At 40.8% G+C, this 24,227-nt stretch overlaps 1 protein-coding gene and 1 long non-coding RNA gene across 7 annotated transcripts in view; both read right to left on the bottom strand.

Moving 5' to 3' along the window:
• Positions 1-4,789: 4,789 nt before the first annotated feature.
• LOC107837625 (uncharacterized) lies at positions 4,790-10,734 on the bottom strand. The gene is made up of 2 exons (XR_001663664.1): positions 6,582-10,734; positions 4,790-6,493 (listed from the first exon to the last, which is right to left on the bottom strand). It is a non-coding gene; the product is annotated as an uncharacterized LOC107837625 (long non-coding RNA).
• A 6,851-nt stretch (positions 10,735-17,585) lies between these two features.
• Positions 17,586-24,227, bottom strand: part of chchd3a (coiled-coil-helix-coiled-coil-helix domain containing 3a) — a 62,156-nt gene continuing 55,514 nt past the window's right edge. For 3 of the 6 annotated variants that reach the window (XM_016677660.1, XM_016677661.1, XM_016677664.1), the window contains 3 exons: positions 23,041-23,176; positions 22,542-22,582; positions 17,586-18,153 (listed from right to left, as the gene is read on the bottom strand). In XM_016677660.1, coding sequence (XP_016533146.1) covers positions 18,144-18,153; positions 22,542-22,582; positions 23,041-23,176 — 187 coding nt within the window. In that variant the 3' untranslated portion in view covers positions 17,586-18,143. The remainder of the gene's footprint in view (positions 18,154-22,541; positions 22,583-23,040; positions 23,177-24,227) is intronic. The other 3 variants (XM_016677662.1, XM_016677663.1, XM_007564423.2) reach the window with 1 other exon arrangement.

The following is a 24,227-nucleotide window of genomic DNA, read 5'->3' as shown; positions in this document are numbered from 1 at the left end:
CTTTTCAATGGTATTCTAAGTCACTGAATGTGAACGCAAATAAGAAAGAGCAGATGAGAACAAATTTCCGGCTGTGATGTTAGCTCGTAAAATCTGAGTAACTTCACTTTTGGATTCACTCCTCCCATTCCACTAGGGGGCTCTGTAGTTGCTTTGTATTGGTACGTGGATTAATGTGTAGAAGAAAAAGAACGGCGGACCCGTTGTGTACTTAGGCTGCCTAGCGTATCTAACAAGCCGAACCTGCCTTAAAATCACAACTTACTAATGTTTATCAGTGTTGCCCAACGTGGTGAGCTATGTTAATGCTGTAAAACTGTAGGATTTAAGTATTTGTTATCTAAGCGTGCGCTTGGTGTTTGCTAGAGCTAATTAGCCAAATGCTAGCTGTTGTTTGCTGCACTGTGATATTTGAATGCCGATGTTTATTATATTATGAACTCTTCTAAAAGTAAACTTTGCTTTATAACCGGCTAGTCAAGTCAAGCTCCTAAAACTATGTTTAAGTTTGTGTTTATTTAATATTGAAATACAAAGTATTGACGTTTTGTTTGTCTTTTTTTTTTTTTACTTAATTTTTTTTTATTTTATTTTTATTTTTTACTTTATTTACAGTTTAACCGGCATGTCCGTGTAAAGCCACTCAGCAATAAAATTAACAACTACAACAACGACGGCTACCTTATGTTCTTTGTAACATTCACGCTAGAGCCTTCAAAGCAAAAACAGCAAAGAGGGTCGTAGTTTTGGGGAGGGGGGGGGAGACTAAAATTTGTTACTAAACAGAAAAGATAAACCTAGCCTTCAAGATAATCAACAAAGTTTTATCCATCTGAGAAACTTGCAGAAAATAAAACAAACTAAAGCAAACTTGCAAGACTATTTAAATATTTTAGGCAGGTAGTTCTTCCCATACACCGATGTTCTCCTCTATTAATAGCTTCTGTCTTTCCACATAATACCAGACTGACTTGCTAATGTTCCCATCAGGCTCTGTGGGAGGGCACCTGTCAGGTTTTAGTTCTTATGTCTTCTGTATGACACATACTGTATAGTTTGGGATTCTTGCTGCAAAGTGAGCTCGGATGTGTTTCCGCAAACAGCCACGCGTCGAGCGTGCTTACGTCTCTGTCGAAAACGCATTTCATTACGGCTCTATACATCCTTGACATTAAGTCTCCATTCAGTCCTTAATAGATAATGCGCTGTGAGTGCCATTAACAAGAACAGACAAGAGAACTAGGGAGGCAAAAACAACGCGCCGCATCCAAATGTGTTTAGCGTTAATTGATTGAACATGGAGGGAAGTGCATTTACATTTCAAATTGAACATTGTCTTCCAAATCAGTCAGAAGAGCATTAAATGGTGTAATTATGCATGTGCGAATCCGTGTCACAAACACTCGGGGCCATTCCACTCTGCAAGAAAGTGGGGTACGCGTCACCACAGCAGTGAGTGACAGACGGAAACATGCACATTTTTCATGGAGGTGTATAGAGCAGGGACTGCTGTACTTTAACAAACATTGGCTCTGACTGCTCTGGCATGGGAACAAAACGCTACACTTGGTGCATTTGACTATTTATTTTCCACCAAAGCTACACAAGTATGGCAGAAATGTATATTTCTCGATCCCCTAAGCTTGAGATAAGACATCACACACATCCTTGATTTAAAAAAAAAAAAAAGGACTATGTATGTAGAAAATGCACCAAAAATAATAATAATAAAAAGTACACATACATGTCTTGCCTTTATGCAAAACATTTCTTGCTCAAGGTTGTTGTTTACATTTGCGGTCACGGTTACTGAAGAAATCCTCTTTAATGCTTTTGTCCAGGCTCCTCCTTGCCTTTGATAATCCTTCACACTGTAGATAAAGTAATACTTTCTAATCCCAGTCTGAGATATTTGTCAAATAAGATATAAAGGCAGGAGAAAAACATTTTTTTCTATCTATTTTAAAGTCTGAGTCGTTTCAGTCGATCTAAAGTGACAGCATTTGTTGAATAGAAATCAAGCGTAAAACAAATTACTTTTAGCAATTAGCTTGCAGTAAGAGATGAGCAACTGTAGGAAACAGTGGAATAACATTTTAATTTAGAACTGTGTCACACACACACACACACACACACACAAGAAAAGGTGAGCAAACAGCTCCATTAGCAATAATTCACCGCAGAGGGAATTATGTAAACTAAGCCGGAGAAACCCATAACTATGAAAAGCGACACCAGCAGGTCGGTTGGGAACATCTGATTACACTGCTGCTGCATTTCTGCAGACAACATGCACGTACGAACACCTACACAGGTGACGCACATTCTTTCGAGCAGATGCACAAGCATAGAAATTGTTGAGTGTTTATTGTTACGATTGGAGATCAATTCCACATAAAGTACTGCAACAGAAAGCCCTAAAGAAGAGCAGGGGACAAAATATAGCCACAAATAAAGCTATAAAATATCGAAACAGAGACTTTATGAAAACCATCACGTCTGTTTACGAGCTCAAACTTTGTCGCCTCTCAGTTTCTGTTGCAAATTCGAGGAGTATTCTCTCTGTCCCGCACCATAAGGTGCCGTCGAACGGCAGACGTCAGCTCACTTCCTACCACGTCATCTGCCCACCTGTGCTTGTAACATCTGGTGCTGGAGAGCTTTCTAAAATGATAAGCAGTGGTTTTTTTTTTTTTTTTTTTTTTTTTGTGCGGGTGTGACGCGCAAAAAAAAGCTACAACTCTGAATTGAACTCAAATGAGTCAGCACTAAGTTGATTTTTTTTCCAACGTGCAGTGAAGAAAACCAAGCCATGCAGTAAACTAAGAAATATTTGTTTAATCAACTTCTGTTAAAAAAACAACAACTACTTTTTCACGTATTTTGTTGTAAATTAAACCTTAGAATCGTTGATCAAGCAATCAATAGTTTGATCAAGCGTACCAGGTTGGGTCTCAAACTCAAAATTGGTTTAAAGTGATTTATCATCCAACGGTGTGAGACTTCCTTTTAAGCCACATTTTGCGCTTTAAAAGTAGAAACCCGCAATTAGCTGCAATTGGGTTAAAATGATTAGTTGTCGCCTGACTGAAAATAAAGACTCAAACCTGAATAATGATTTTATTCATCTTTTAATCTGCACAGCAAAATTCATCTGTGGAGTTAAAGCGGTGCAGAGAAATTGTCTGGTGATTGAAAAGGAACAACTTCAGCCGTCTCTGCTTAATGCCGACGTCGTACGTCATTTATGATTCGTATCCAATATGGAATCACACCTAAGCGTTAGAGCATCAAGATACAGCTAGGCTGCTGGGGGAAATGACTGTTGTTCTTTCTCAACAGTCCGTCTCTACACAAAGCACACATTATGCCATATCTTGCGGACCGTGTTCAGATTTGCCTCCTCCATAAACGCCACGTTCACCCGCAAACAGGCCAGAGACAAGGCGGATGAAGGGGGAGGCTTCAGCGAGCTGACAAGCAGAAGATTAATCCATCTTTCCCAGCCAGTCACTCCCATTCCCTGCCCTCCTCCCGTTTCTTCTTCCAAGCCTCATTGTTTTCAATAAAGTGTCAAGACTGGCCATTTTATAATCACATTTGCGACTTGGGATCTGGGATTCAGATGCAATCAATGTCTATTAGAATCACTGCGTTATTGATTGAAAGTGGAGAAATGGTGTGAGCGATCGCTCCCATATTCATCCTCACGCCGTCTTCCTCGTTTATGTGGGACACGTATTTACCCGGGCGCAAAGCCGGGCACATTCCTTCGGCCGGCAATTTTAAAGCTACGACAGAAGTATAAATGAGAGGGAAATGTGGTTAATTTTACAGTGTACTGTGAAACAATGAAGAAACACACAGGAAGTAAAAGGAATGCATCTCACACATGTGACACAGTTTCATTTGTAAATGCCACACGTCAATAAACGTGATTTTGTAAGACAAAAAAAGTAGTCCAATGCCCAACATCTTTACCGGTGCCCTCTTTGTTGAAGATCACGTCCACTTTCAGTTGAAAGTACACCGTTTCTATTGGAACAAAAGCAGCCTCTCACACTGCACATTTCCACGAAAATCTTGGTATTTTCCCGACGATACGGTGATGTTAGAGCATCGTCTCCAAAAGGTGGCGACTGCAGATCCACTTCACATCTCCCACATATTGGTTCTTTGTCTTTCACCTGTTCTCTGTTTGCTGATATAATCTCCCAACATTTTAAGGTGTTTGTGGATTACTATGAGGAATGAAGAGAGAGAGAGAGAGAGGAAAAAAAGAAAACAAAACACAGAGCTTTGTCATCATCACTCACCTTGAGGCACCTTTCAGGAATAGACTTTAATTTTCCGGAGAGCCAGTTTTTGGGGACACAGTGAAAAAGAAAACAAGGCTCAGGGTCTGCAGCCATCTGCCCCGGACCAGTCGGGGTGAGAAGAGACAGGAAGCAGCAGATGTTCGATCCGTTCGGTTTCACTTTGAGGGAAGCGTGTGCTTCAGCAGATGTGGTCGTTAGAATGTAAGAAAGTCACCACTTAACAATCGCAAGCACTTGCCTAAAAGGCTTAGAGGACTGTTTGAAAGGAGCAAAATGAGCAATACAAAGTTTCTTTCGTTTTAACTTTTAAAAGACAATCAGAAGGAGCATGTCTTAAATTAACGAGGACGTTTATTCTTGCAAATAGCATCGATTAAGAGGCCGCACTGAGGATTGTGCTCTATGAAAATAACAAATTTAAGGAAGATATTCAAAAGAAATGTGGCTCTTTGGAGAGCTTTGGGTTTGTACTTTATGTATTTGAGTTTACCTAAAAATAAAGAATTACATAAAGCAATTACAGTCTTTATGATAGGCATTAGCAAGCTACTGGAATAATGCTGCCTAAATATTGACTCTTCTCGTCAGAATTGGTAGAGTTCTGCCACATTGCTTGGTTTTCTGACACAGAACCAGTTTTAAATGCAGTTTGTAAAATAGGATTGAGTTTTGGGCCGTTCCAGCATTTGAATGTCAACCTGCTGCCATCTTAATATTGATGTATGTTTGGGATCCTTCTGCTGGTGCACTCATCTCAGCCTCATTTAACACCTAGAAAGTCACCCTGATCAAAGTAAACTTCTGACTGCACCGTATTGAAAAACTGAAGCACTGCAGTAACTATATATAATTATATTACAATGCAGACTGTAGGTATTAAGTGTCCAGACATGCACACTTTCTTTTCTTAAAGTTTCCGCCGTAAAATCTGTTACAGGACACAGCGACTCAGACGGTGCTCTTGGATGCAGAGGCAGAAAAATGCATGCATGTTCCTTTTTCTCTGTGTGTGTTAAGAAGTCCCAGGACAACTCATTAACTTTGCAGTCTTCCAATAGGAGAACCCAGAGAGCTGGGCAGTGCACTGCAGTCTGCACTCAGCATGCCAGTCACACACACAGGGGTGTGTGTCTGAATGCGTAGGGGAAATGTGCAAAAACAAAATACTCTTACAAAAAAAAGAGTTTTTTTTTTTTTTTTTTTTTTTTTTATGTTTTGCCTTTTGTTGATGTTCTCAGACCCTCCAAACTCCACAAACGCACAGTTGTAGTGACCATCGCAAGAGGACCCCACACACAAAACCTACGACGGCTGACATGGATTTATGTTCTCCACATTCAGAAGACGACAAAACCTGAGGGAAAAGACAGATGCAAATTCAGCCAAAGAAAACAAACAGGCACTGTTCAAGAGACAAACATGCACACTCTCCTCCTTCCGACACAGGAAACAGCTTATTGACCCCGGACCTGAACGCGTGAGGCTGCCGGTTTTTTTTTTTTTTTTTTTTTTTTTTGCACGCTCTCGTGCGTCGTCTGCTAAATAAAATAATTGAGTCCCGATCTCTATCGAAGTATGTCAAGAACCGGCACTCACAGTAACAGGCGCTGATGGACAGAAAAAGAAAAAGAAAAAAAATCTGTGGAATAGATTTATTGTGATCACTCATAAGATTTGTGTTGTGTGAATGGAAATGAACCATAAGATTACGTTTGATTTCTGTCTTGGGGTGAAATGTGTTTCCGCGAAATGAATTTGTGGAAATGATTTGTGAAAAGACTGGGGAAGGTGAGGTTTTAATGAGCGCTTGTTTGATTTGGGAATAGGAAACTGCTGGATCGCTGCTGCACGCCGATTCGTTCTACATCAATAAAGTCACGCCTGCAAATGTGTGTGTGTGTGTGTGTGTGTGTGTGTGTGTTTCCTTCTCCTCTCCACTCTTCCTTAGTCATTTCATCCTTGCTCCTGTCTCGTGTTGCTTTGTTTGCTCCAACCTTCTTTCTTAATTAAGCCTGGCTAAACATGAGGAAGAAAATGAAATCCAAACAAACTTGTGACAGTGATAAAGGGCAAATGAAGGGGAGATGGTGTGAAACCTTTGTGTTGCCTTCCTTCGCCAACCGCCTCCTTCCAGGTCGATGAGCCGGAGAGGAGGGGGGTGGGGGAGAAAAACACTAAAAAGGAAAATAGGTTTTGTTCCTCCATCTTTCCCAACTTCGCAATGATCGATAATCAATCCCTAATCTCTTTCATCTGTCTCACCTTTTCACTCTCCCCTTTGATTTTATCCTCTTTTCTTTCCAGCCCTTTGTGTCAAGCAGCGAAGATACTGGATCTGCAGAAAGGGGGGAACCATGCACAAGACCGAGCACGGTTAAATGAAAATAGATTTTATGTAAACATTGCTTATGACACTCAGGTTTAAAACACAACTTATAAATATATATTTTTTGGTGTTTTTAAAAAAAAATACATTTTACAAGCCAACCTGGATAAGTAAGTTTTTAATCTCTCTCCCAAACATTTTACACGTAGAAGAGTGGGATGACTTCTTTGCGTTAATTTGTCTGGGAACTTGGAAAAAAAAATACTTAGAATAAAATTAATTTGAAGTCAAAACTGACAATAAGCATCGAGACAACTTTATTCTGCAACAAGACCTGTGCAAAAACCAATTAGTTTTTTTTTTTTTTAAATCATTATTATTCTGATGGAAACATCTTTTATCTGCAACAAATCTCTACTCAACAGATTAGCTAACACCCTTTTGCTCATGTCCAAGACTTCTTGGATCAGAAAACCTAAAATAATACATTTCTGCATGGCAAGTTTTTGGTTTAATGCAGGCACGGCAGCATGGGCTGGCATTGGGGGGCATTGCCCACCCACGGAGTCAGCCGTGCCCCCCACCCCCTGGACTGGAAGCTGTTTGTTGTTTTTACCTCAGAGTGGCCAACTCTCTGTTATTCCTATATCGATTTGATCACAGTAGTTGATCGTAGCTTTAGATTTAAGCAGAACACTGCCATCAGTTAGCATCATCGTGGAAATACCTTCAGCAGAGAGCACCAGTTTGTTTGTTTTTTTTTAAACCTACCCAAATCTGCTGTCTTTAAAATAGATTTGAATATAGCAAAATGTGACACACAGTGTCAAAATGTACTTTTCTCGTGGTCTGAAATGTCAGCGTAACGCTGGATCTTGCGAGAGTTTGTAAGACGTTTCTTCAGTGCCTCCCTCTCTCCGTTGGAAACTGCAGCCACATATAAACCTTTTATGGGAGCTTCAAGGTCTGCCACTCAAATCTAGGCGCAATAAATCTACTTTTTCTTTTACCTTCATGTACTTTCACAAGTGGCTGCTTTAGGAAATGTTAATTTTTCCCTTGCTGACACGATAAAAGACAGAAGAAAATGTTAGGGATCAGCGGTTTAAAAAAAAAAAAAAAACTGGTAAAGAATATAACAAGACGAGAGAAAAGAGAATTGAAAGTGAGGATAGCAGAGATCAAATGATGTTTATTCTGCCTGCTTTTTGGAGTCACGAGGACCAAAGCTTGCCTGTGATCAGCTCACCTTTGTGTTATAGGAGGTTTTATTGCCTCGTTTTAGTGTGAAAAAAGTGTTTACGCCATATGATGAAATTGTTACTTTTCATTCTCTGCCTGGGATTAGAGTGAGAAAAAAAAAAAACCATCAAAATTGTAAAAGATATAGGAATAATATCAAACTTCAGTAAATCTATGCACAGACTCACCAGATGTTTTACTTTTCTCCAAGTTCATGCAGTTTTAAACACTGGGAAGAAAACTAACAAATGAGGGAATTATTATTATTATTTTTTTTTTAGCTTTTATTATTATTATTATTATTATCATCATTGGAAATGAACAACAGTCAGTGTGCTGATTAAATAAGGAGATACCACTGTGTGAGTGTACGGTAATTTGATGAAGCATGGTAACAGGTGATACCATCTTCCCTGTTAGCAAAATGATTAAACACATCTGTCTTAATAGGCCACCCGTGTTTCTGCAAGCTGGTTGGTTGGTTGTAAAGTGGGAGGGGTGGGCTCAGCGGGTAAAAGAAAAGTAATTATCTCCTTACAGATCTCTTCTGTTTTTGCATTTTGGCCTCACCTAAACGTTTCAGAATAAAATAAAAACACGAAAATGAATGCAGAATGCTCAAATGAAAGGAAACTGCTGACTATATTAGCATTTATGTACAGTATAGAAGATCCTTAACTGTTTTATTTTTATTTTTTTCTGGTTTAAAATGGACGGAGTAACAGTCTGGTCTGAACACAGTCTTCATGCGATTAGGGCGTGATGGATGGACGAAATGTTGATTTAGATGAGGGAACCGCTCCTCACACACCTCTGAAGAAGAAAGAGCAGCTTTTTTTTCTTTTTTTTTTATTCTTCTGAAGCGATGAATAAAACCTCAAAATGGAAAGTTGAGAGCGACAATATGTTTGCACCTGCTCCTCTCGGTCTCACTCCCGAAGATAGACACACATCAATAAACTGAGCAGGTTTTCATTCCACCTCCACAAGTGATATAAAGTGAGATGAAAGGCAAAGAGACCCAGATTTTTTTTTTTTTTCCTCCCCCCTTTTTGGCTTTGTTCTGCAGTCTAACATCATTACTTTACCAAAAAAATAAAATAAAATAAAATAAAAAAATTCCAAATCTATACACTTGAAATTCAAATCTTTTATTCATTGGCCTGATTGAGACGCGTAGGAGGTTTGAAGTGGCTATGGTCACTTCCTCCCAAACAGAATTTGATTATTTCCAAGCTGCGAGGCCGCTTTGAGTCTAAAAGCATGGCTAATCAATATATGCCTCCTCTTAAGAAATACCCTAACAAGGATACATTTTCTGTTTATTCAGAGGGATGACTTTATTCGCTCTCATCTGAAATATTTCCCCCTTACTTCCTCTGTTGTAAACAAATTCAGTAGATGCCGATAGAAATGTGCACTTTGTGGCATGAAATTGCTTTAAAAGGATGCATCTGGTGCTTCAGAGAGGTTGCTGCTACCATTACTTAATTCAAACAGCGCACAGGCATCGAGATTATGGAATCCATCCGTTTTTGGGTTTTTTTTGTTTTTTTTTGTGTATGCGCCACACTTCAAGGTATAAACATTGTGCAAAAATGTACAGGAACGACAGAGGGAAGTGTCATGGTGATTATGTCAAGAAACCCGTCAGGTTTTCTCCGTTCTCGCGTTTTACAGAGACGTTTTTAAAGGATCCTTAGGAATCCTCGGTCGAAACCTGGCTGGGGAACATGCAACTTTTGGAGTTTTCATGGAGCCACTCTGATGTTTTCTTGTTGTGCTTCAGCTACTCTTCATCGTTAGACAACATCTTCAAAAGCCTTTCACCAAATTTCACGTCTTTTTTAAAGGATTTCCACGGCTCTAGTGGCCTTTGTTTAGCAGTTGCCAGACAGGAAAGTAGGATATGAGAGAAGGGGGGGAAGATCGTCGGGCCAGGACTTGAACCCATGACAGTCGTGTCAAGGACTAAGTCCTCCATAGATGGGTCGCCACTGCGCCACCCCGCCAAATTCAATTTCTAACCCTTACCCCTTTATTCCTAGACTTTATGGTAGGTGACAGTAGCATCCTGGATATGGTACGGAGTGGGGTGTAGAGAGGCACAGTGTGGGTGAAAGTTTGGATTGGGAAAAATTAGGTGCAATTTAAATGGAATACTGAAAGTTTGTGTAAGCCTGAGTCAGTTGAAAGAACAACAATGAATGATTAATGGATTTCATTAAAACGCCAGAGCACAATCATTTCCCCAGGAGTCGTAGATGTCTGGTACCCCAAAGCACATGCCATTAGTGAAACTTTGTGGTATCTCACATGGCTTCTTTCATCTGAAGTTGCCAGAAAAAAGTAAGAAAAAAAAAAAAAAAAAAAAAAAAAAAAAAAAGAGCTCAGTGTGTGCTGGGACTGATGCTGCTGGTATTGTTACGCCTTTGGATAGAAGTACAGGCAGTTATCCTCTAGATCCTCTACAATTATCCCCCAAAAATACTGCTTGGTTTTGTAGCTATCTTAAAAATAATACGAGAACCGTTTTGCCCATAATGTGATGGTCGGCTACTTTTTCCGATCAGAAATAACAATGTTATTTAAGTCGCAGCATTCAATCTGCGCCGACACAAACTGAGAAAAACAAAAAACAACAACAACAAAAAACAACCTTTATTGGTCTGATTCCATTACCGCCACTCCAACGCAGCCGGCTCTTCTCGTTGACAGAACATTTCCCATCATGCCCCTGGGCTTCTCCAATACATGGAGGCCCACTTCTGGGGTCAAACCCAGCCTGATAATCCAATGTCATTCAAACAGCGCATTAACGCAGAACAATATCTGCTCAATCAAAATCAATATCAGCCTCGGGGGGCGGCGTGGCCACGTTTAGGCAGAAACGCAGCGACGTCAGCATTGACGATTAGCCACGGCGATGAGCTTCACGGAAAAGGTCAAGGCTAAACCAAAGAATTCCTCCCAATAAATATTTAAGAGTGATTAACATTAGCAGCTCTAATGGAGCCATCGGTCTCTGTCTATGAAGGGGATTTGATTAGTCGACACTCAGGATGCATCACTCCAGTAAAGAGGAACCCAGATTGGAAAAGCAATGAGGAAGTCGTACTGGGTGGCTGAAAAAAATAAATAAATAAATAAAATAAATGCTTATCCTGAAGATATGGCGCTTTTAACGGGACATGGGTAAAAATAAAAAAAAACGTGGTGATTATGAGAGACAGAGCCCTAAGAAATAATTTAAAGACTTGGAATAACCATCTATCTTACATCAGTTTTTGTTTTTTTTACCGTCTCCTCTTCTTCCCTTCCAGACTAATGTTGCTTAAAATGTATAAAAAAGAATATTTTATTCGCAGCCTTTTGCCTTTTTGTGTCCCCTGGGTTGTACAGACGCGCGTGTTTGTTTGGGATGACGCCACCCTCCCGATTTAACCCAGTCGCAGACACCAAAATGGAGTTTAATCATATCAGACCGTCTGTGTTTTTAGAGCCTCCAGCCACGTCACATAAATAGGACAAAGAGGTGTAAAGCACAACGCTTGCTTTTAGCTCGTGTGTCTGTGTTTCAATGTGGAGCGTTTGTATTTGCCCCCTAGGCCACTGCTTTACGACGCGAGAGCTCACATTTTTGCAGCGGCTTCAGCCATATTTGCAAATAATAAATCATTTTTCCGGGTCTCTACGGCGAGCTCGCGTCGGCAGGTGTGCGCGTTTGACCTCCGCTGCATGTATTTAAGTGCTGAAGAAGAAGATGAGGGGGGTGGAGACTTGAGAGATTTCCATCATTACAGAAAAAGAAAAAAAAACAAAACAACAACAACAAGAAGCACGGTGAGCGTTAATGGACCTCAGTCACCCAAAGTGAACCGAGCTTGTGGACAAAATTAACCGGTCCAGGCACCCGCTTCCGCACCACATCACAGGCGAGTTGGTTGCGAGCATAAAGTAATTTAAATCCCCTTCAGAATGTTAAGAAAACAATTTTTATACAGTTGTGGGGATTAGTCTAAACTGGCTTCTCGCGGTTCACGGGTGGATGGGCTTATGCAGACCCGTGTAACAGGTTTAGGAACCACTTGCTAATGTCACTCGCTGACATGAAGGGAGTTTCTAAACCTCTACATGCAAACGTTGCCTCTGGAAAGCCTCGCATAACGCACAGATTTAATTCGTTTAAAGAGGTACGATGAGAAACGGCAAAATTGTAAAGAGAAAATTACTTTAAAATGTATAGAAATGTTGCAAATAAATGATCTATCCAGTGCTTTATGCATTTTTTTTTACTTTTTTTTTTTGATTTGGAAGAATACCTGCATAAAAATAGAAACGCGCAGCACCGCTGCCTATTTACTCAAATAGGCGACAAGACAGAAAAGTGAATATTTTCTCTGCACACTTTGGATTCTTTACTCTGGTTTCTTTGGAATGCCAAAGCCTGTGAGTGTAGCCGCTGACCACGTCCATCCTCTACGACCACACTGTGCTCATATTCTCCTCTCTACTTCCAGTGAGATAATGCGCCATGTTCCAAAAGCTAAAACCATCTCAAACTGTTGTTTTTTCCCCTCCCCCGAGACGACAATGGGTTTCCTGCACTCCAGTCGCCTTCACAGTCCCCAGATCTCGATCCAGCAGAGCGCTTTCACTGGGGCGACTTGGATCTTAAGGTAAGCAGCAGAAGAACATGCAGAAAGTGTGTGGCGTTATCGTCCCAGTGCGGCTGAATGTTTTCAAAGGAAGGTTTCCTTCACTTTCTTGATTCTGTGCCTTGAATAATTAGAGAGCCAACATGATGCTGTCAAAGTGAACTCAATAAAGTATCTGGTGGCAACATATGAACATTTTAATGTGCTCTTGTGTCACATAAAGACTGAATTAAACAGCTTTACTGACACTAACCTTTCTCTGAATAACATATATTATTGCTGACCTTATGTCAGGCGTCGTGACATAAGGTCAGGACGTCTGTAAAGTGTCAAACTGAAGCACATAAAAAATATGGATCTCTTGTCAGAGTCTGGATTTTTCTGTCTCGGAACCAAACTATTCGAGCTGCAGCCATCGCACCAGACACATTTTTTTATTATTTGTTTTTATTTTTTTATGTACAGCCTGGAAATGTGCAAGTAAAGAAAGCTGTTCCAGTGTGGTGGAGCATTGTTACTTTGACACACTTTCAGCATTCAATCTGTTGCCTCTATTTCAGTACAACAAGTAGCACAGGTCTTTCTTGTTCATTTATATTATTTATTTATTTTTGTTTCTCCTCAATTCAGACCAGCGATCTGAAGGCAGAATAGAGCCTGTAAAAAAAGGGAAATGGTACGAAACCTCAAGCTTTTCCGACGTGAACGTCTATAATAGCAAGTTGCTTGATTGCTGCAAGTCTGAGAGTGTGCATGAGCAGCTGTTGATACGGACGTCAAGGTCATTCCCATCCCCTGGCGGCGCCGCCGTCTCTTCAACGCAGCAGCTCAGGGTCTCATTACCGTTCCCTTTATCTCCGGAGGGAAACTGAGAGTCGACGCTCTCGCTGTCCTCTCTCCTCATAAACACAGACGGAAGCCGCACAATGCTGCCGCCACCGTCACTTATTCAACAGATAGTTCTTTATCTTCTCCTCACCACAACACCAAGCTTGAGATTTATGCCTGATTAAAGTTTTTTTTGTGAAGTTGTACTTTTTAATTTTTTTTTTTTTTTAAAAATCAGTGTCACCAGAGGTAAACTATAAACTCCGTCCTCAGCATTGGATCCTGTATTAATAAATATATATATATATTTTTTAGTAATGCATCATTTATAGGTCAGAGCAATCTCAATCTGCTTCAACCAATCTTCATCTCGTATTAGGTCCCCCATACTCGTATTCTTGGCTTTCATTAAATCTGTGAGTTTTCCCCTTTAATCGGTGGCGCTGTAAAGATACTGGAGAGGAAATAAATTTTCATATCAGACATGAGCTTTTGCAAACACGCTCTCAGTGCACAAATGCGGCAGAGAGAAAATAGACGATTTAAATGAGGTGTCAAAACTATATGCCCACTGCTAATTTAACAATCCTGTGACAGAGTGCATCCTTATGCCGTAATTTATAGAGAAACCTCCTTCGTAACGATCATTTCCTGGCCATTTTCTCCCCAAAACCAAACAAAAGATTGCACATTTAAAATCTAAATGAGTTTGAAAGAAGTTAAATATTTTAGTAAACGTTCCACACCCAGATAGATGTTTTCAATACAATAAGTAGCGGGGTTTAAACGCATTTAAAGTAATCTAAAGATCTTTGCCTGCTTCCAGGTAGCATGTGTGTGACCCAAACCTTAATCAATGCAAGAATCAAGCAGCACTTTCTGAAAACGATGCCCAACGGTTAACTCCAGCCCCCCGAGCTCCAACAGTCGGCCCCACAAACACCAGGGCGCACTCGGGGAGAACAGAGGAGGTGCAGGCTGAAACAAAAGGAAGAAATAAATAAGAGAGAGAAAAGAATAAAAAGAAAAAGCAGAAGGAAGTGCGAGAGAAAAGGAGCCCATAAATTGTGAGCCCAGTGCAGGGCTGCAGGGAGGGCGCAGCAGCCTGATGAATAGAGCCATCAGCTTAAGCAGAGGCTACAGAGCAGCCTGCCATCTGCCTGCCCATTACAGGAATGAAGCGTATGACAATCTGCTCTCATCTGCAGGGCCCACCGGCATCTCCGACAAGCGGGAACTTTTCCCCGTTTGTGTGCATCTGTGGCTCACGCTCCACCCACGCCCGAACTTTTAAAAACACATCGCCGATTCGAGTTTCTCCACGATGGGCTTTTAATTGGTGTAGATAAAAGTTCAGTCACATCTAAAGCGTATTGCGTAAAAGCTAAGCCCTTCGCGCGGATGAAACGCAAGGCAAGGGGGCTGCCCTCGGAGAAGGGCTAAAGCGGCGTGACAGACGTTTCACACCTCATTGGCGAGCGAGGAGAGCCAATCAGCTCCAGCAGATCAGCCCCTCCCCAACACCCCCACCCCCCCTCAGGCTGCCCACTCGATTCTTCGGTATCGGCGGCGAGTTACAGGGTGAGGGATGGAAAAAGACTTGGGAAAAAGTTTGAGAACAAAGAAGGGGATGTAATAAAAGAATTGAAACGAGGGGAGCGAATGCAAAAAAAAAAGAAGTAGAGGATCGTGTGGGGAGACTTTAAAGCAAAAAGCAATTCCTTCCTCGGAGAAGGTCATTACATCGAAGGTGGTTAGTAATCATGGTGGAGGATGTTGTCTTTTGTGCTGCAGAGTTAAGTGCTTTGTGATATATATATATATATTTTTTTTTTCATTTCAGCTTCTTTAAAGAGTCGACCGCAGTGTGGGACGGAAATATCATAGAAGCGCCGAAATGAAATTCTGGCTTTATCTTTACGACGAGAGCAGCCCAGTACGGGAACTGGTGTTAGTGGGAGTTACAAAAGGCTCGCGTTTCACACGGAGCGCAGGGACCGGTGGAGGCTGCGGGGATGTATAAGCTCGTGAAAGCAGGAGATAAAATGATCAGGGTGACGCCAGGAGACATGAAAAATAAGTATTCCACAGATTTCACAGATCGTAAAAAAAAAAAAAAAGCAGAATGATGGAGAGAGTCAGAAAAAAAGATTCTTATAAAATCTGAATAAACAGGGCCTTGGAGAGGTATTCACACCCCTCAAGCCTGTTTCACATGCAGTGCAGCATAGTACAATGTATAATATAAGGATTTTATCTGACTGCATGTCAAGAGTCACAAATGTTTTCTTTACAGATTAACCCCAAAGCATGATGCTGCCATCACCGAGTGACATGATGTCATGAAATGTTGGGCTTCTGTCGCTCAAAGGGTCAAGATATGTTTTCGAGGTACTGTCTGACTGAAAGACTGTGTATTTTTTCACTAAGTATCTGTGAGAAATTGTTTTTTTTTTTTGTTTTGTTTTTTTTCTAACCCCCAGCGATGTGATAAAGTCAACAAAATACTGCGCCGTCACCATCTGCTCAGAAGCGACAGTGTGGTTGACCTCTGCGGGTCTTTTTGTCTCTTTAAAAGAAGAATTATTAAAAATTAAAGCTACCTGAAGCACAACAGTCGTGACTCAAGAGTGGTAGAAAAACATGAAGCTTTTTCGGGGAGAAGTCCATGTGTCGCACAAATGAAGGAAAAAAATCAATTTGAATCATGAAGCATTTAACACACTGGCACTATAGAGCATATATCAAAAACTAAAGGAATATGGTTTTGTCTCTTTAACGTCATTATGTTCATATTTTAACATATCCGACATGGAATCTAATTACGGCCTGAATGAAGTCTTAAATGGATTATTATTGGTGCATTGTTAGATAGTAAAGAAATGCATTTGGTGAAAAACACGACAAAAGATGACTAAAAAAAAAAGAAAAAAAAAAGCCCGGTTTGTTCCTTGGAGAAACACCTGCCACGAACCTCAAAATCTATAATCCCGAACCTTTAGAAAACTCCTCACACACACGCATACGCCACACACACACACACACACACACACACACACACACACACACACACACAGAAAAAGAAGCAAAGCCGTAACCCCTCTGAGACTCCAAAAGTCAAAAAGCAGAAGGACAGCTGACTGACATTCAGAGGCGGATTAGTCACAACAAATCACACGCTTGCGTGGATACACACACACACACACTCGCGCGCGCGCACACACACACACACACACTCCCTGTCCATCACAGAGCTGCTCCTTCTGATGCCGAATTAAGATAAGTTCTCCTCTGTGATGACCTGCGATCACATCGGACTCGGGCCGCGTCCCTTTAAACAACGCATCCACAACATTAGCGCAGCTGTAGGAAAAAAAAAAAAAAAGAGTCGATGAATTACCGCTGCTTAAACCCACACTGGAAAAACTCAAGCGACACGCAGAGTTTGTTGGTTTAGTCCAATCCAAGCGGGAGTTTGGCAGAATGCAAAACTAGTAGAAAGAAAATGCTCTGACAGACGAGAATAGAGTTGTAGTGTGCTGGAGGGAGCAGGCATAGAGAGAGGGAACAAAACTAAGAAAATGGAAAATAAAAAATTTAAACTATTTTTTGTTTTTTCTAGAAACATGATTAAAAAATGGAGAAGTTTAGTCTCTGAAATCTGAAGTCTCACCCACAGTTTACTGGTGCAATTGCTGATCTCATTGCATAATTCGGTATTCCTTAACTAACTTGAGGAATATCAGGTAAGCTATGCCCAGGTTTTCCATTTCTTTAAAAAAAATAAAATAAGATTTTATACTCAAAAAAAGGATAAAGATTTTATCTGATACCAGCTGTATTTAACTGCATGTCTGTTTAATTTTTTAATTCTGAACGAGTAAAACGTTTTGGTAGTTTCTTTACATTCATCCAATGTCTTCTGCTCAAAGTCCACAATTTATTTAGATTTTTTTATGATGTTAAAAAAAATTAACATATATCCACAGGCATTCTGCAATATAACTCAGATGTTTTAATTACCCTTAAAAAAATCTTTGTATTTTGGCCATTTAGCAAAAATTTTAGCATTTTTAATGGACCTAAAATAAGAAATACTCATCAATTCGTCATTTATACCCACCTATCCTTGCAGGGTCGTCTTCTGCAGGAATCGGGTGTTTGTGAAAACTCAACATGAATATCACCACAAAGGTCAAACAAACAAATGCAGAGTAGCAGCAGACGCTTACTTGTGTTTATTTGTGTACATTATTGTGTATGAGGAGCAGGAAAACAATAAATAATGGAGAACAAAGTAGGACTGACGTTTACTAGCATGATTACTCGTTTTTCGAACTGTCCAGGTGAGAGCGTGATAAGGGATTGGCTGGCTTTCTGGAGGTGGCGAACGGTTTGCGGTAAAAAAAAAAACAACAGACGGGCCCGGCTCGGTCACGTTGCGCCGTGTTGTTCTCCCGCCCGCGCTGCGTTTCCGAAACATCCACGCAGCATCACCGCCTCTCCGCCGTACTCACAGGAGAGATCGACAAAGGGAAAAAGAGGAAAGGGAAGGCGGTAGAAACTACTGTCTGGATCTCTCTTCCTGTCTCGGGGTGTTGTGTTCAGTGACTCTAGTTTGGTTCGGTGCTCCGCTGGGTTCTGAAGGTGCGTGTGTCTTGGTGCCGACTCATACCTCTTCTTCTCCATTCTAGTTTGTCAGTCCGTCCGTTTATAATCCCCCTCCAATATACTCAGAATTGCTCCTCCTTCATCCTTATCCACCAGTCCTCAACTTGTTCTGCAGACAAATCAGAGAGGAGAGAGTGCATCAGAGAAACGCACACGCGAAAAAACAAAAGAGAGACGTAAATCACAACAGACAAACAGAGGAGGAAGATATTATTTCACACACGAGAGAAGACACAAAGAGAGGGAAAAGCCTGAGAGTACAATAAAAGAGAAGAGGATGAAGTGAGTTCAGGAAGCAGAGAAGGGACCCAAGGGCACTGGATTCCATATTAGTGATAAGTGCGAGCACAAATCCCCAGCTCTCCCTGTCAATAACCATTTGAACCGGCCTTCTGCAGCAGATGTGACAAGAAAACACACCTAAGAGAAGACGAGGGAGAGGGAAGAAAAAGGGAAGCAGCAGATATAAACAATGGGTATAACGTAGATAAAAAGGAAGAAGCAAAACTACCCTGTTCCTCAGCGACCGCCTTAATAACGGCACTGAAAGATCTCTCTGAAGGAATCCGAGTTTATTTCCCACACTATTGAACCAGCCTTAAAATAAATATTGGATAAAGAAACAGCTGCTGCTGGAATACCAACTAGAGAGAAACACCGGCTTGACAGTTTCAGTTACAATTTATTGAAAACATCTTGAGAATAAGATACTTTCTGTTAAAAAAAAAAAAAAAAAAATCCATTACAACTCTAAATCCAGGATGGAGAGTCTTCTTTTTAATCTGTTTTCACCAAATTACGCTTAGATACGCAGCACTTGCAAAATTCCCTGGAAATATGTTTATTTCTAAATTGCAGGGACCTAAACTCACAGAGAAAATTAAAAATGTAGTTTATTTATTTATTTATTCTTTTTCTCCTTCCGTGTTGCAGTCCAGCTTTTGCGCTGCTGTTACTCTGACTCGGTTGGAAACTGAGTTTTTTTTCGTCAAGGAAGGGATCATAAACATTTCCAAGTATCAGTCAGACCCAAAACCTTAAGGTGTCAGCGGGAAAGCCGGAAACAAGGAGGAGTTTCGTTTTATAACGTCGTACTGCAACAAAAGTATGACTTTTAATGGGGACAGCGTTAAAGAGTCCAGCGCTAGAACAGAAAGAAATATCTGTCGCTTGAAGAGACGTCCTTACAATCCCAACTTTTTAAAGACAGAGTAAGTAAACATTGTCAAATCAAGATGTCTCCTAACAGAGAACACCGATTGGTGGAAATGTATCAAAAGACGATTTGTTTTTAAGTCACAAAAAGCATTTAGACTGAAAGTTGCTGCATATAACCAGCTCAAAAACAGCATAATAGAGGCTTTAACATTGGGATTTCCACCCACTGCATAAATGCGCTCATATTAAGAGCTGCATTTTTCTTCATGTTTCAACAGAAGTAACAAAAGATTACTTTATTTTCGAGTTTTAAACATTTTTGATTCCAATAAGAGGAAAAAGTTAAGTTTCGTAAACAAATAATTGGCTCAGCAAAAAAATAAAAAATTAAAAAAATTAAAAAAAAACTCCAACACCGATTTAAAAAACAAAAAAACATGAAGTAGGAGAAGTTGTAAGGGTTGAAATTCTGTCTGGCGAAATATAAACCAGAAGCTACAATAAATTAAAAACACAGACACTCTTGAGATTTAATAAACTGTGAAACGCAACAATGCACTAGTTAAAGACAAGATATGGATTTTAATGACTGCGCCATGGGCCAGTTTCTCATTCCACTGCCTGCAAAAACACAACTCGGCCCGACAACACAGACGGGCATCTTGCTCAGGCTTTTGAGACTGACAGGGCAGACAGACGGGTCAGCCTAAAAAATAAAGTGGCGAAGGAAGAGATAGGGAGGAAAAAGGCAGTCATGCAGCAAGAATATGGAATGAGGCGGTAAGCAGTGGATGGAGAGATCAGCCTCTGCGATAAACTCCTATTCATTGAAAGAGAGAGAGAGGAAGAAGAGACTTTATCTGTACCTCCACCGCCTCTTTCTCACTGCTTGCTATCAAGCCTGCTAAGAGCTGAATGCATTAGAAATGTGACTTGGGATGAAGGGATGGGGGATGAAGGGAAGAAAGGAATGAAGAGGTGGTGAGGGGTGAAGGGCACAAAAGGAGAGCAAAAGTGGGTCTAAATGTTATCACTGACTGCTGCGATAAAAGGGCTAATTATCAGTAACAAAGGCCGAGCGGCTGACGGCGCTACGGTCTCCGGTTGGCGGGTCGGCATTGTCGAAGTCGGATTTTTGGGGGATTGGGCCGCCGTCCGTGGCGATACGGCAGCTTGGACATCGCTGTCGGTGCCCCTGGCGCCGGCTGCGTGTTCTGGTCAACTTCTGAATTTGAAGGGGAAACCGATTTCGTCACGAGAAAAAGACTCTCTGGGCCGCGCTACCGAGCGTCTCCGACTTATGAGAAGCAACTGTTTAGAGGTCACTTTTGGATCTTCTGACCTGCAGAGCTAAAACAAAAAAGGAGCGTCCCTTTGTTCTTGCGGCGGCTTCCTGCTAGGCTCTGATAAAGCTGCATAAACATCCTAATCAGGAGGCTACATCAGCTCATATCAAACCCTACTTCATTCCTTCCCATTTTACTCTGTCGGCTGTGTAATTCTGCATATTATTCCTTTAAAGCCTTATCACGGAACCGTCTCCTTTACACCTAATGACTTTAAAAGCAAGTCTTAAGACAGATAAGCCCAGATGAACAGGAGTGCGCCGCGATTGCTGCCGGGCGATAAACACAAGCGGATTACCATGCCGTCTCCGGCTTGCTTCCAAACAATTTACAAGATTATAACACAGCAGCCAGAATGTGAGCGCACCCCTCGCCGCATTCTGACGAGCGTTACAGGTAGCGGCGTCGGGCAAACGCGCAAACACACGCGCGCGCGCGGGCGGCGCGAGATGAATAAAACATCGGGGCAATTTACATGATGTATAGCTTAAAAATGTGCCTGCATCTGACTTTTAGATCTAATACTAATACCCACGAGTGACCGAGAGAGAGGCAAAACTCAGTTTTCCTCATTTCCGGGAAAACAATGCAATTGCAGGGAAAAGAAAAGAGAGAAAAAAATCTAATAGAAAAGCTCTATGAATGCAAATTGAGTCTTTTTGGGGGGGCAACGCGAGACAGAAGGGGAATCAGGTTAATATCAGCCTGAGTGACATCACTATAGATCCATCCTGTTTTGACTTTGGGAGGTAGATGGTGGGAGAAAAAAAACAAAAAAGGAAAACATTTGCATTTGTACTGAGCGGAGAACGGTGGTTGTCCTAGTGGCGTCTGCTGCTCACTTGGACTTATCACATTAAATATAAACAGAGACGGCGAAGGGAACGCCCGTGTCAGCACGTATTACAGAAACACACTGCAAGGTTCAAACAGGCTATTTAGTGATATCTGCTCAGGCGCCGGTAACCTCATGGAAGCTGTGCTCTCCTGTTTAAAAGCATTCAGTCGGTTTGTGCTCTCGAAGCGGGTGCGCAAGTTTCAATAGAGGGTGAACATTAAAATGACAGCGCCTCGCAAAAGCACTAGAGTTGAGTTACCGTTCCTTAAACGTCTCCGCATTTTCGTCACGACGCATACACGAAGTTCAGTACTTCTTCTCGGATTTACCGCGAAAGACCAACGCTGAGCGGCTCATGACGTTGAAGTGGAACGAGAGTATTTCTCTCGACGTTTAAAACATCTGAAACGTTGGAATCGTTCTCATCGGCTTTACTCTTACGGCCACTTTACCAGTCTGACCTCTCTAGAACGGTGGCAACCTGAAAGTTTTTGGTGAAAGAAAGTCAAAAGAAATCACATTTGCAATTTGCTACCAGTAGTAGAGGGGAAGGAGGAGAAGCTGCAGAACTGTGAAAGAAGGCATTCTGGACAAAAATTCACCTTTGGACTAAATGCCAAACTTTATGCAAATAACATATCCAAATTGTAAAACATGTCAGTGGCAGCATTATGGTGTGGGGATAATTTTATTCAGCAGGGACAAAAAAAAAGCTGACTTAATTCATGGGAAATTGAATTATATAAAGTGGAGGTTCAACCTAAACATACAGCCAGAGGTACAATTAAATAATATCAGTGCATTAGAATGATACTTCTGCAAAGTATTGAACTATTTCTATACTAAAAAATATTTCACTTCTGAATTATTCACAACTTTTTGTCCGTCACCTAAAATTCCAATGAAACATATTGGAATATGTGGTTGCAATGTGGAAAAAAAACGTAACAACATTGTAGAGATGTGAATGTTTTCTAAGCCACTGTATGCAAATTAATTGCGATTTTTTTTTTTTAGCGAAGGAATACTGTGCTGTACCTAAATAAGGGCTAACATACGATGCGGCAAACAGACATTTGGCACTACTTTGTAATTCACACAGACTCCACCAAACAGAAATCTGCTCTATCGGAATGAAAAATGCCAAAAACTTACATGTTACTGTTCCGTGAAGATGCACGCACACGTTTGTCACTCTTTTGAAAGGGGAAAGATGGTTATTATAAAGGGACTAATGAAGTCAAACCGACTGCGTTAGCCTCGTGTTAAATTACCTGGATTTTCAAACAGCTACGGAGCAAGCTCATTTGTAGTGCCCTACACATTTACTGACAACATCAACATGCACAAAAAAAACTTGATTTATATCAACTGTCGTGTAGTAATATAGGATTGGTTAATAGGAGGATATAAGCCAGATAGAACAGCAGAATAGAGAGAATATATTTATAAAAATACACTGATTGCTCACAGTGTTTGTGATACATAAAGGCATTCTAAACAATATCAAGTGTGTAAAACACAGTCGTATGCCCTAAGTGACAAAAATAACCGTATTTTAGGTATAACTAGTGTTACGGAACTGAATAAATGGAGTTCAGATGAGACAAAAGAAACATTCTAAAAGAAACAGCTTACTTCAGGAGACACACACCTGTTTGGCATTGTTAACACACTGCAGGTAAAGAGCTGCTATGTTGGAGCAATTCAGAGTTTTTCCTGCGTTGTCTTTGTAGCAGCTCAGAATCTGGCCCTGGAGGTCTCCACACACTGGATGCACTTCGTACCTCCTGCAGGGATGAAAAGAGGAAACAAAAGAAAGCGAGAGGAGAAAAGCATTTTAACAGGTTGGTTGTATGAGGATAAAGTGGATCTGATGAATGAATCCAAGAACGGGCTAAATAATATAAAATGTAAATGGACTTTAAAGGGAAAAAAAAGCAAAACAAACGGTATGCAAAGGGGGGTCAGTTAAAAAATGGCTCGTAAATACGGAAGACGTGGATATTAAATCTTTGATTTTACCACAAGAGAGATTGGGTACTTAGAGCTCACTGAGCTACATTACAGATTACAGAATGTGTGTGTATGTGTGTGTGTGCACCCTCCCCTTCCTTTTTTTTATTATTACTATCATTCCAGCTTGGAAGACCTGAGGCAAGAACTTGCAACACTATTTGCAGCAGGTAAGGTCAAAGGTCCACAGACTGCTGTTTGCACCACTACATATTGCCAGAGAGACCAAGGGGTTCTAAAAAATAAAAAATAAAAATAGCTTCATCCCACAAAAATTGAAATACACCAGAGCACAGAGTAGGAGTTCTGACACTAAATATATAATTCAGAGCAGATATTTTGAATACGGGAAAGTAATGATGGTAATAATGAGGCTAATTATTACCCAAAAAGTACACCCTTCTGGTAAAGTAGTCTCTCCATAATATGCTTAAAAATTCTCATGACAAATAACCGATCGCTCGTTTGGACAAATCCAACGATTCTGAACATCTGTCTGAAGCCACGCAGCTCGACTCTTTTACATACAAGTCGCCCATCTCTCGGTATTCATATAAAAGCTGTTTTATGGTAATATGCCTGTTGATACTGCAGGCAACACATCACTTCATGTTAGCATGTGTGAGTCTTTCCTCAAGGTATCATCTGCTGCTAATGAAGATGATGGAATATAATGAATGGCATTATTATTATTCATACGGCGCCTTGCAAAAATGATTCGTATCTCCACGTTTCGTCAAGTTGCAAAGCACAAACTTTGGTGAATTTTGTTTGGTTTTCGAGGTGTGCAATTATTTACAGCCGATTTAATCAACACTTAAGAAA

Source organism: Poecilia formosa, unplaced genomic scaffold (genome assembly GCF_000485575.1).
Source record: "Poecilia formosa unplaced genomic scaffold, Poecilia_formosa-5.1.2 Scaffold159, whole genome shotgun sequence".
NCBI classification, from domain to species: Eukaryota; Metazoa; Chordata; class Actinopteri; order Cyprinodontiformes; family Poeciliidae; genus Poecilia; species Poecilia formosa.
This window is presented reverse-complemented; position numbering and strand designations above follow the sequence as displayed.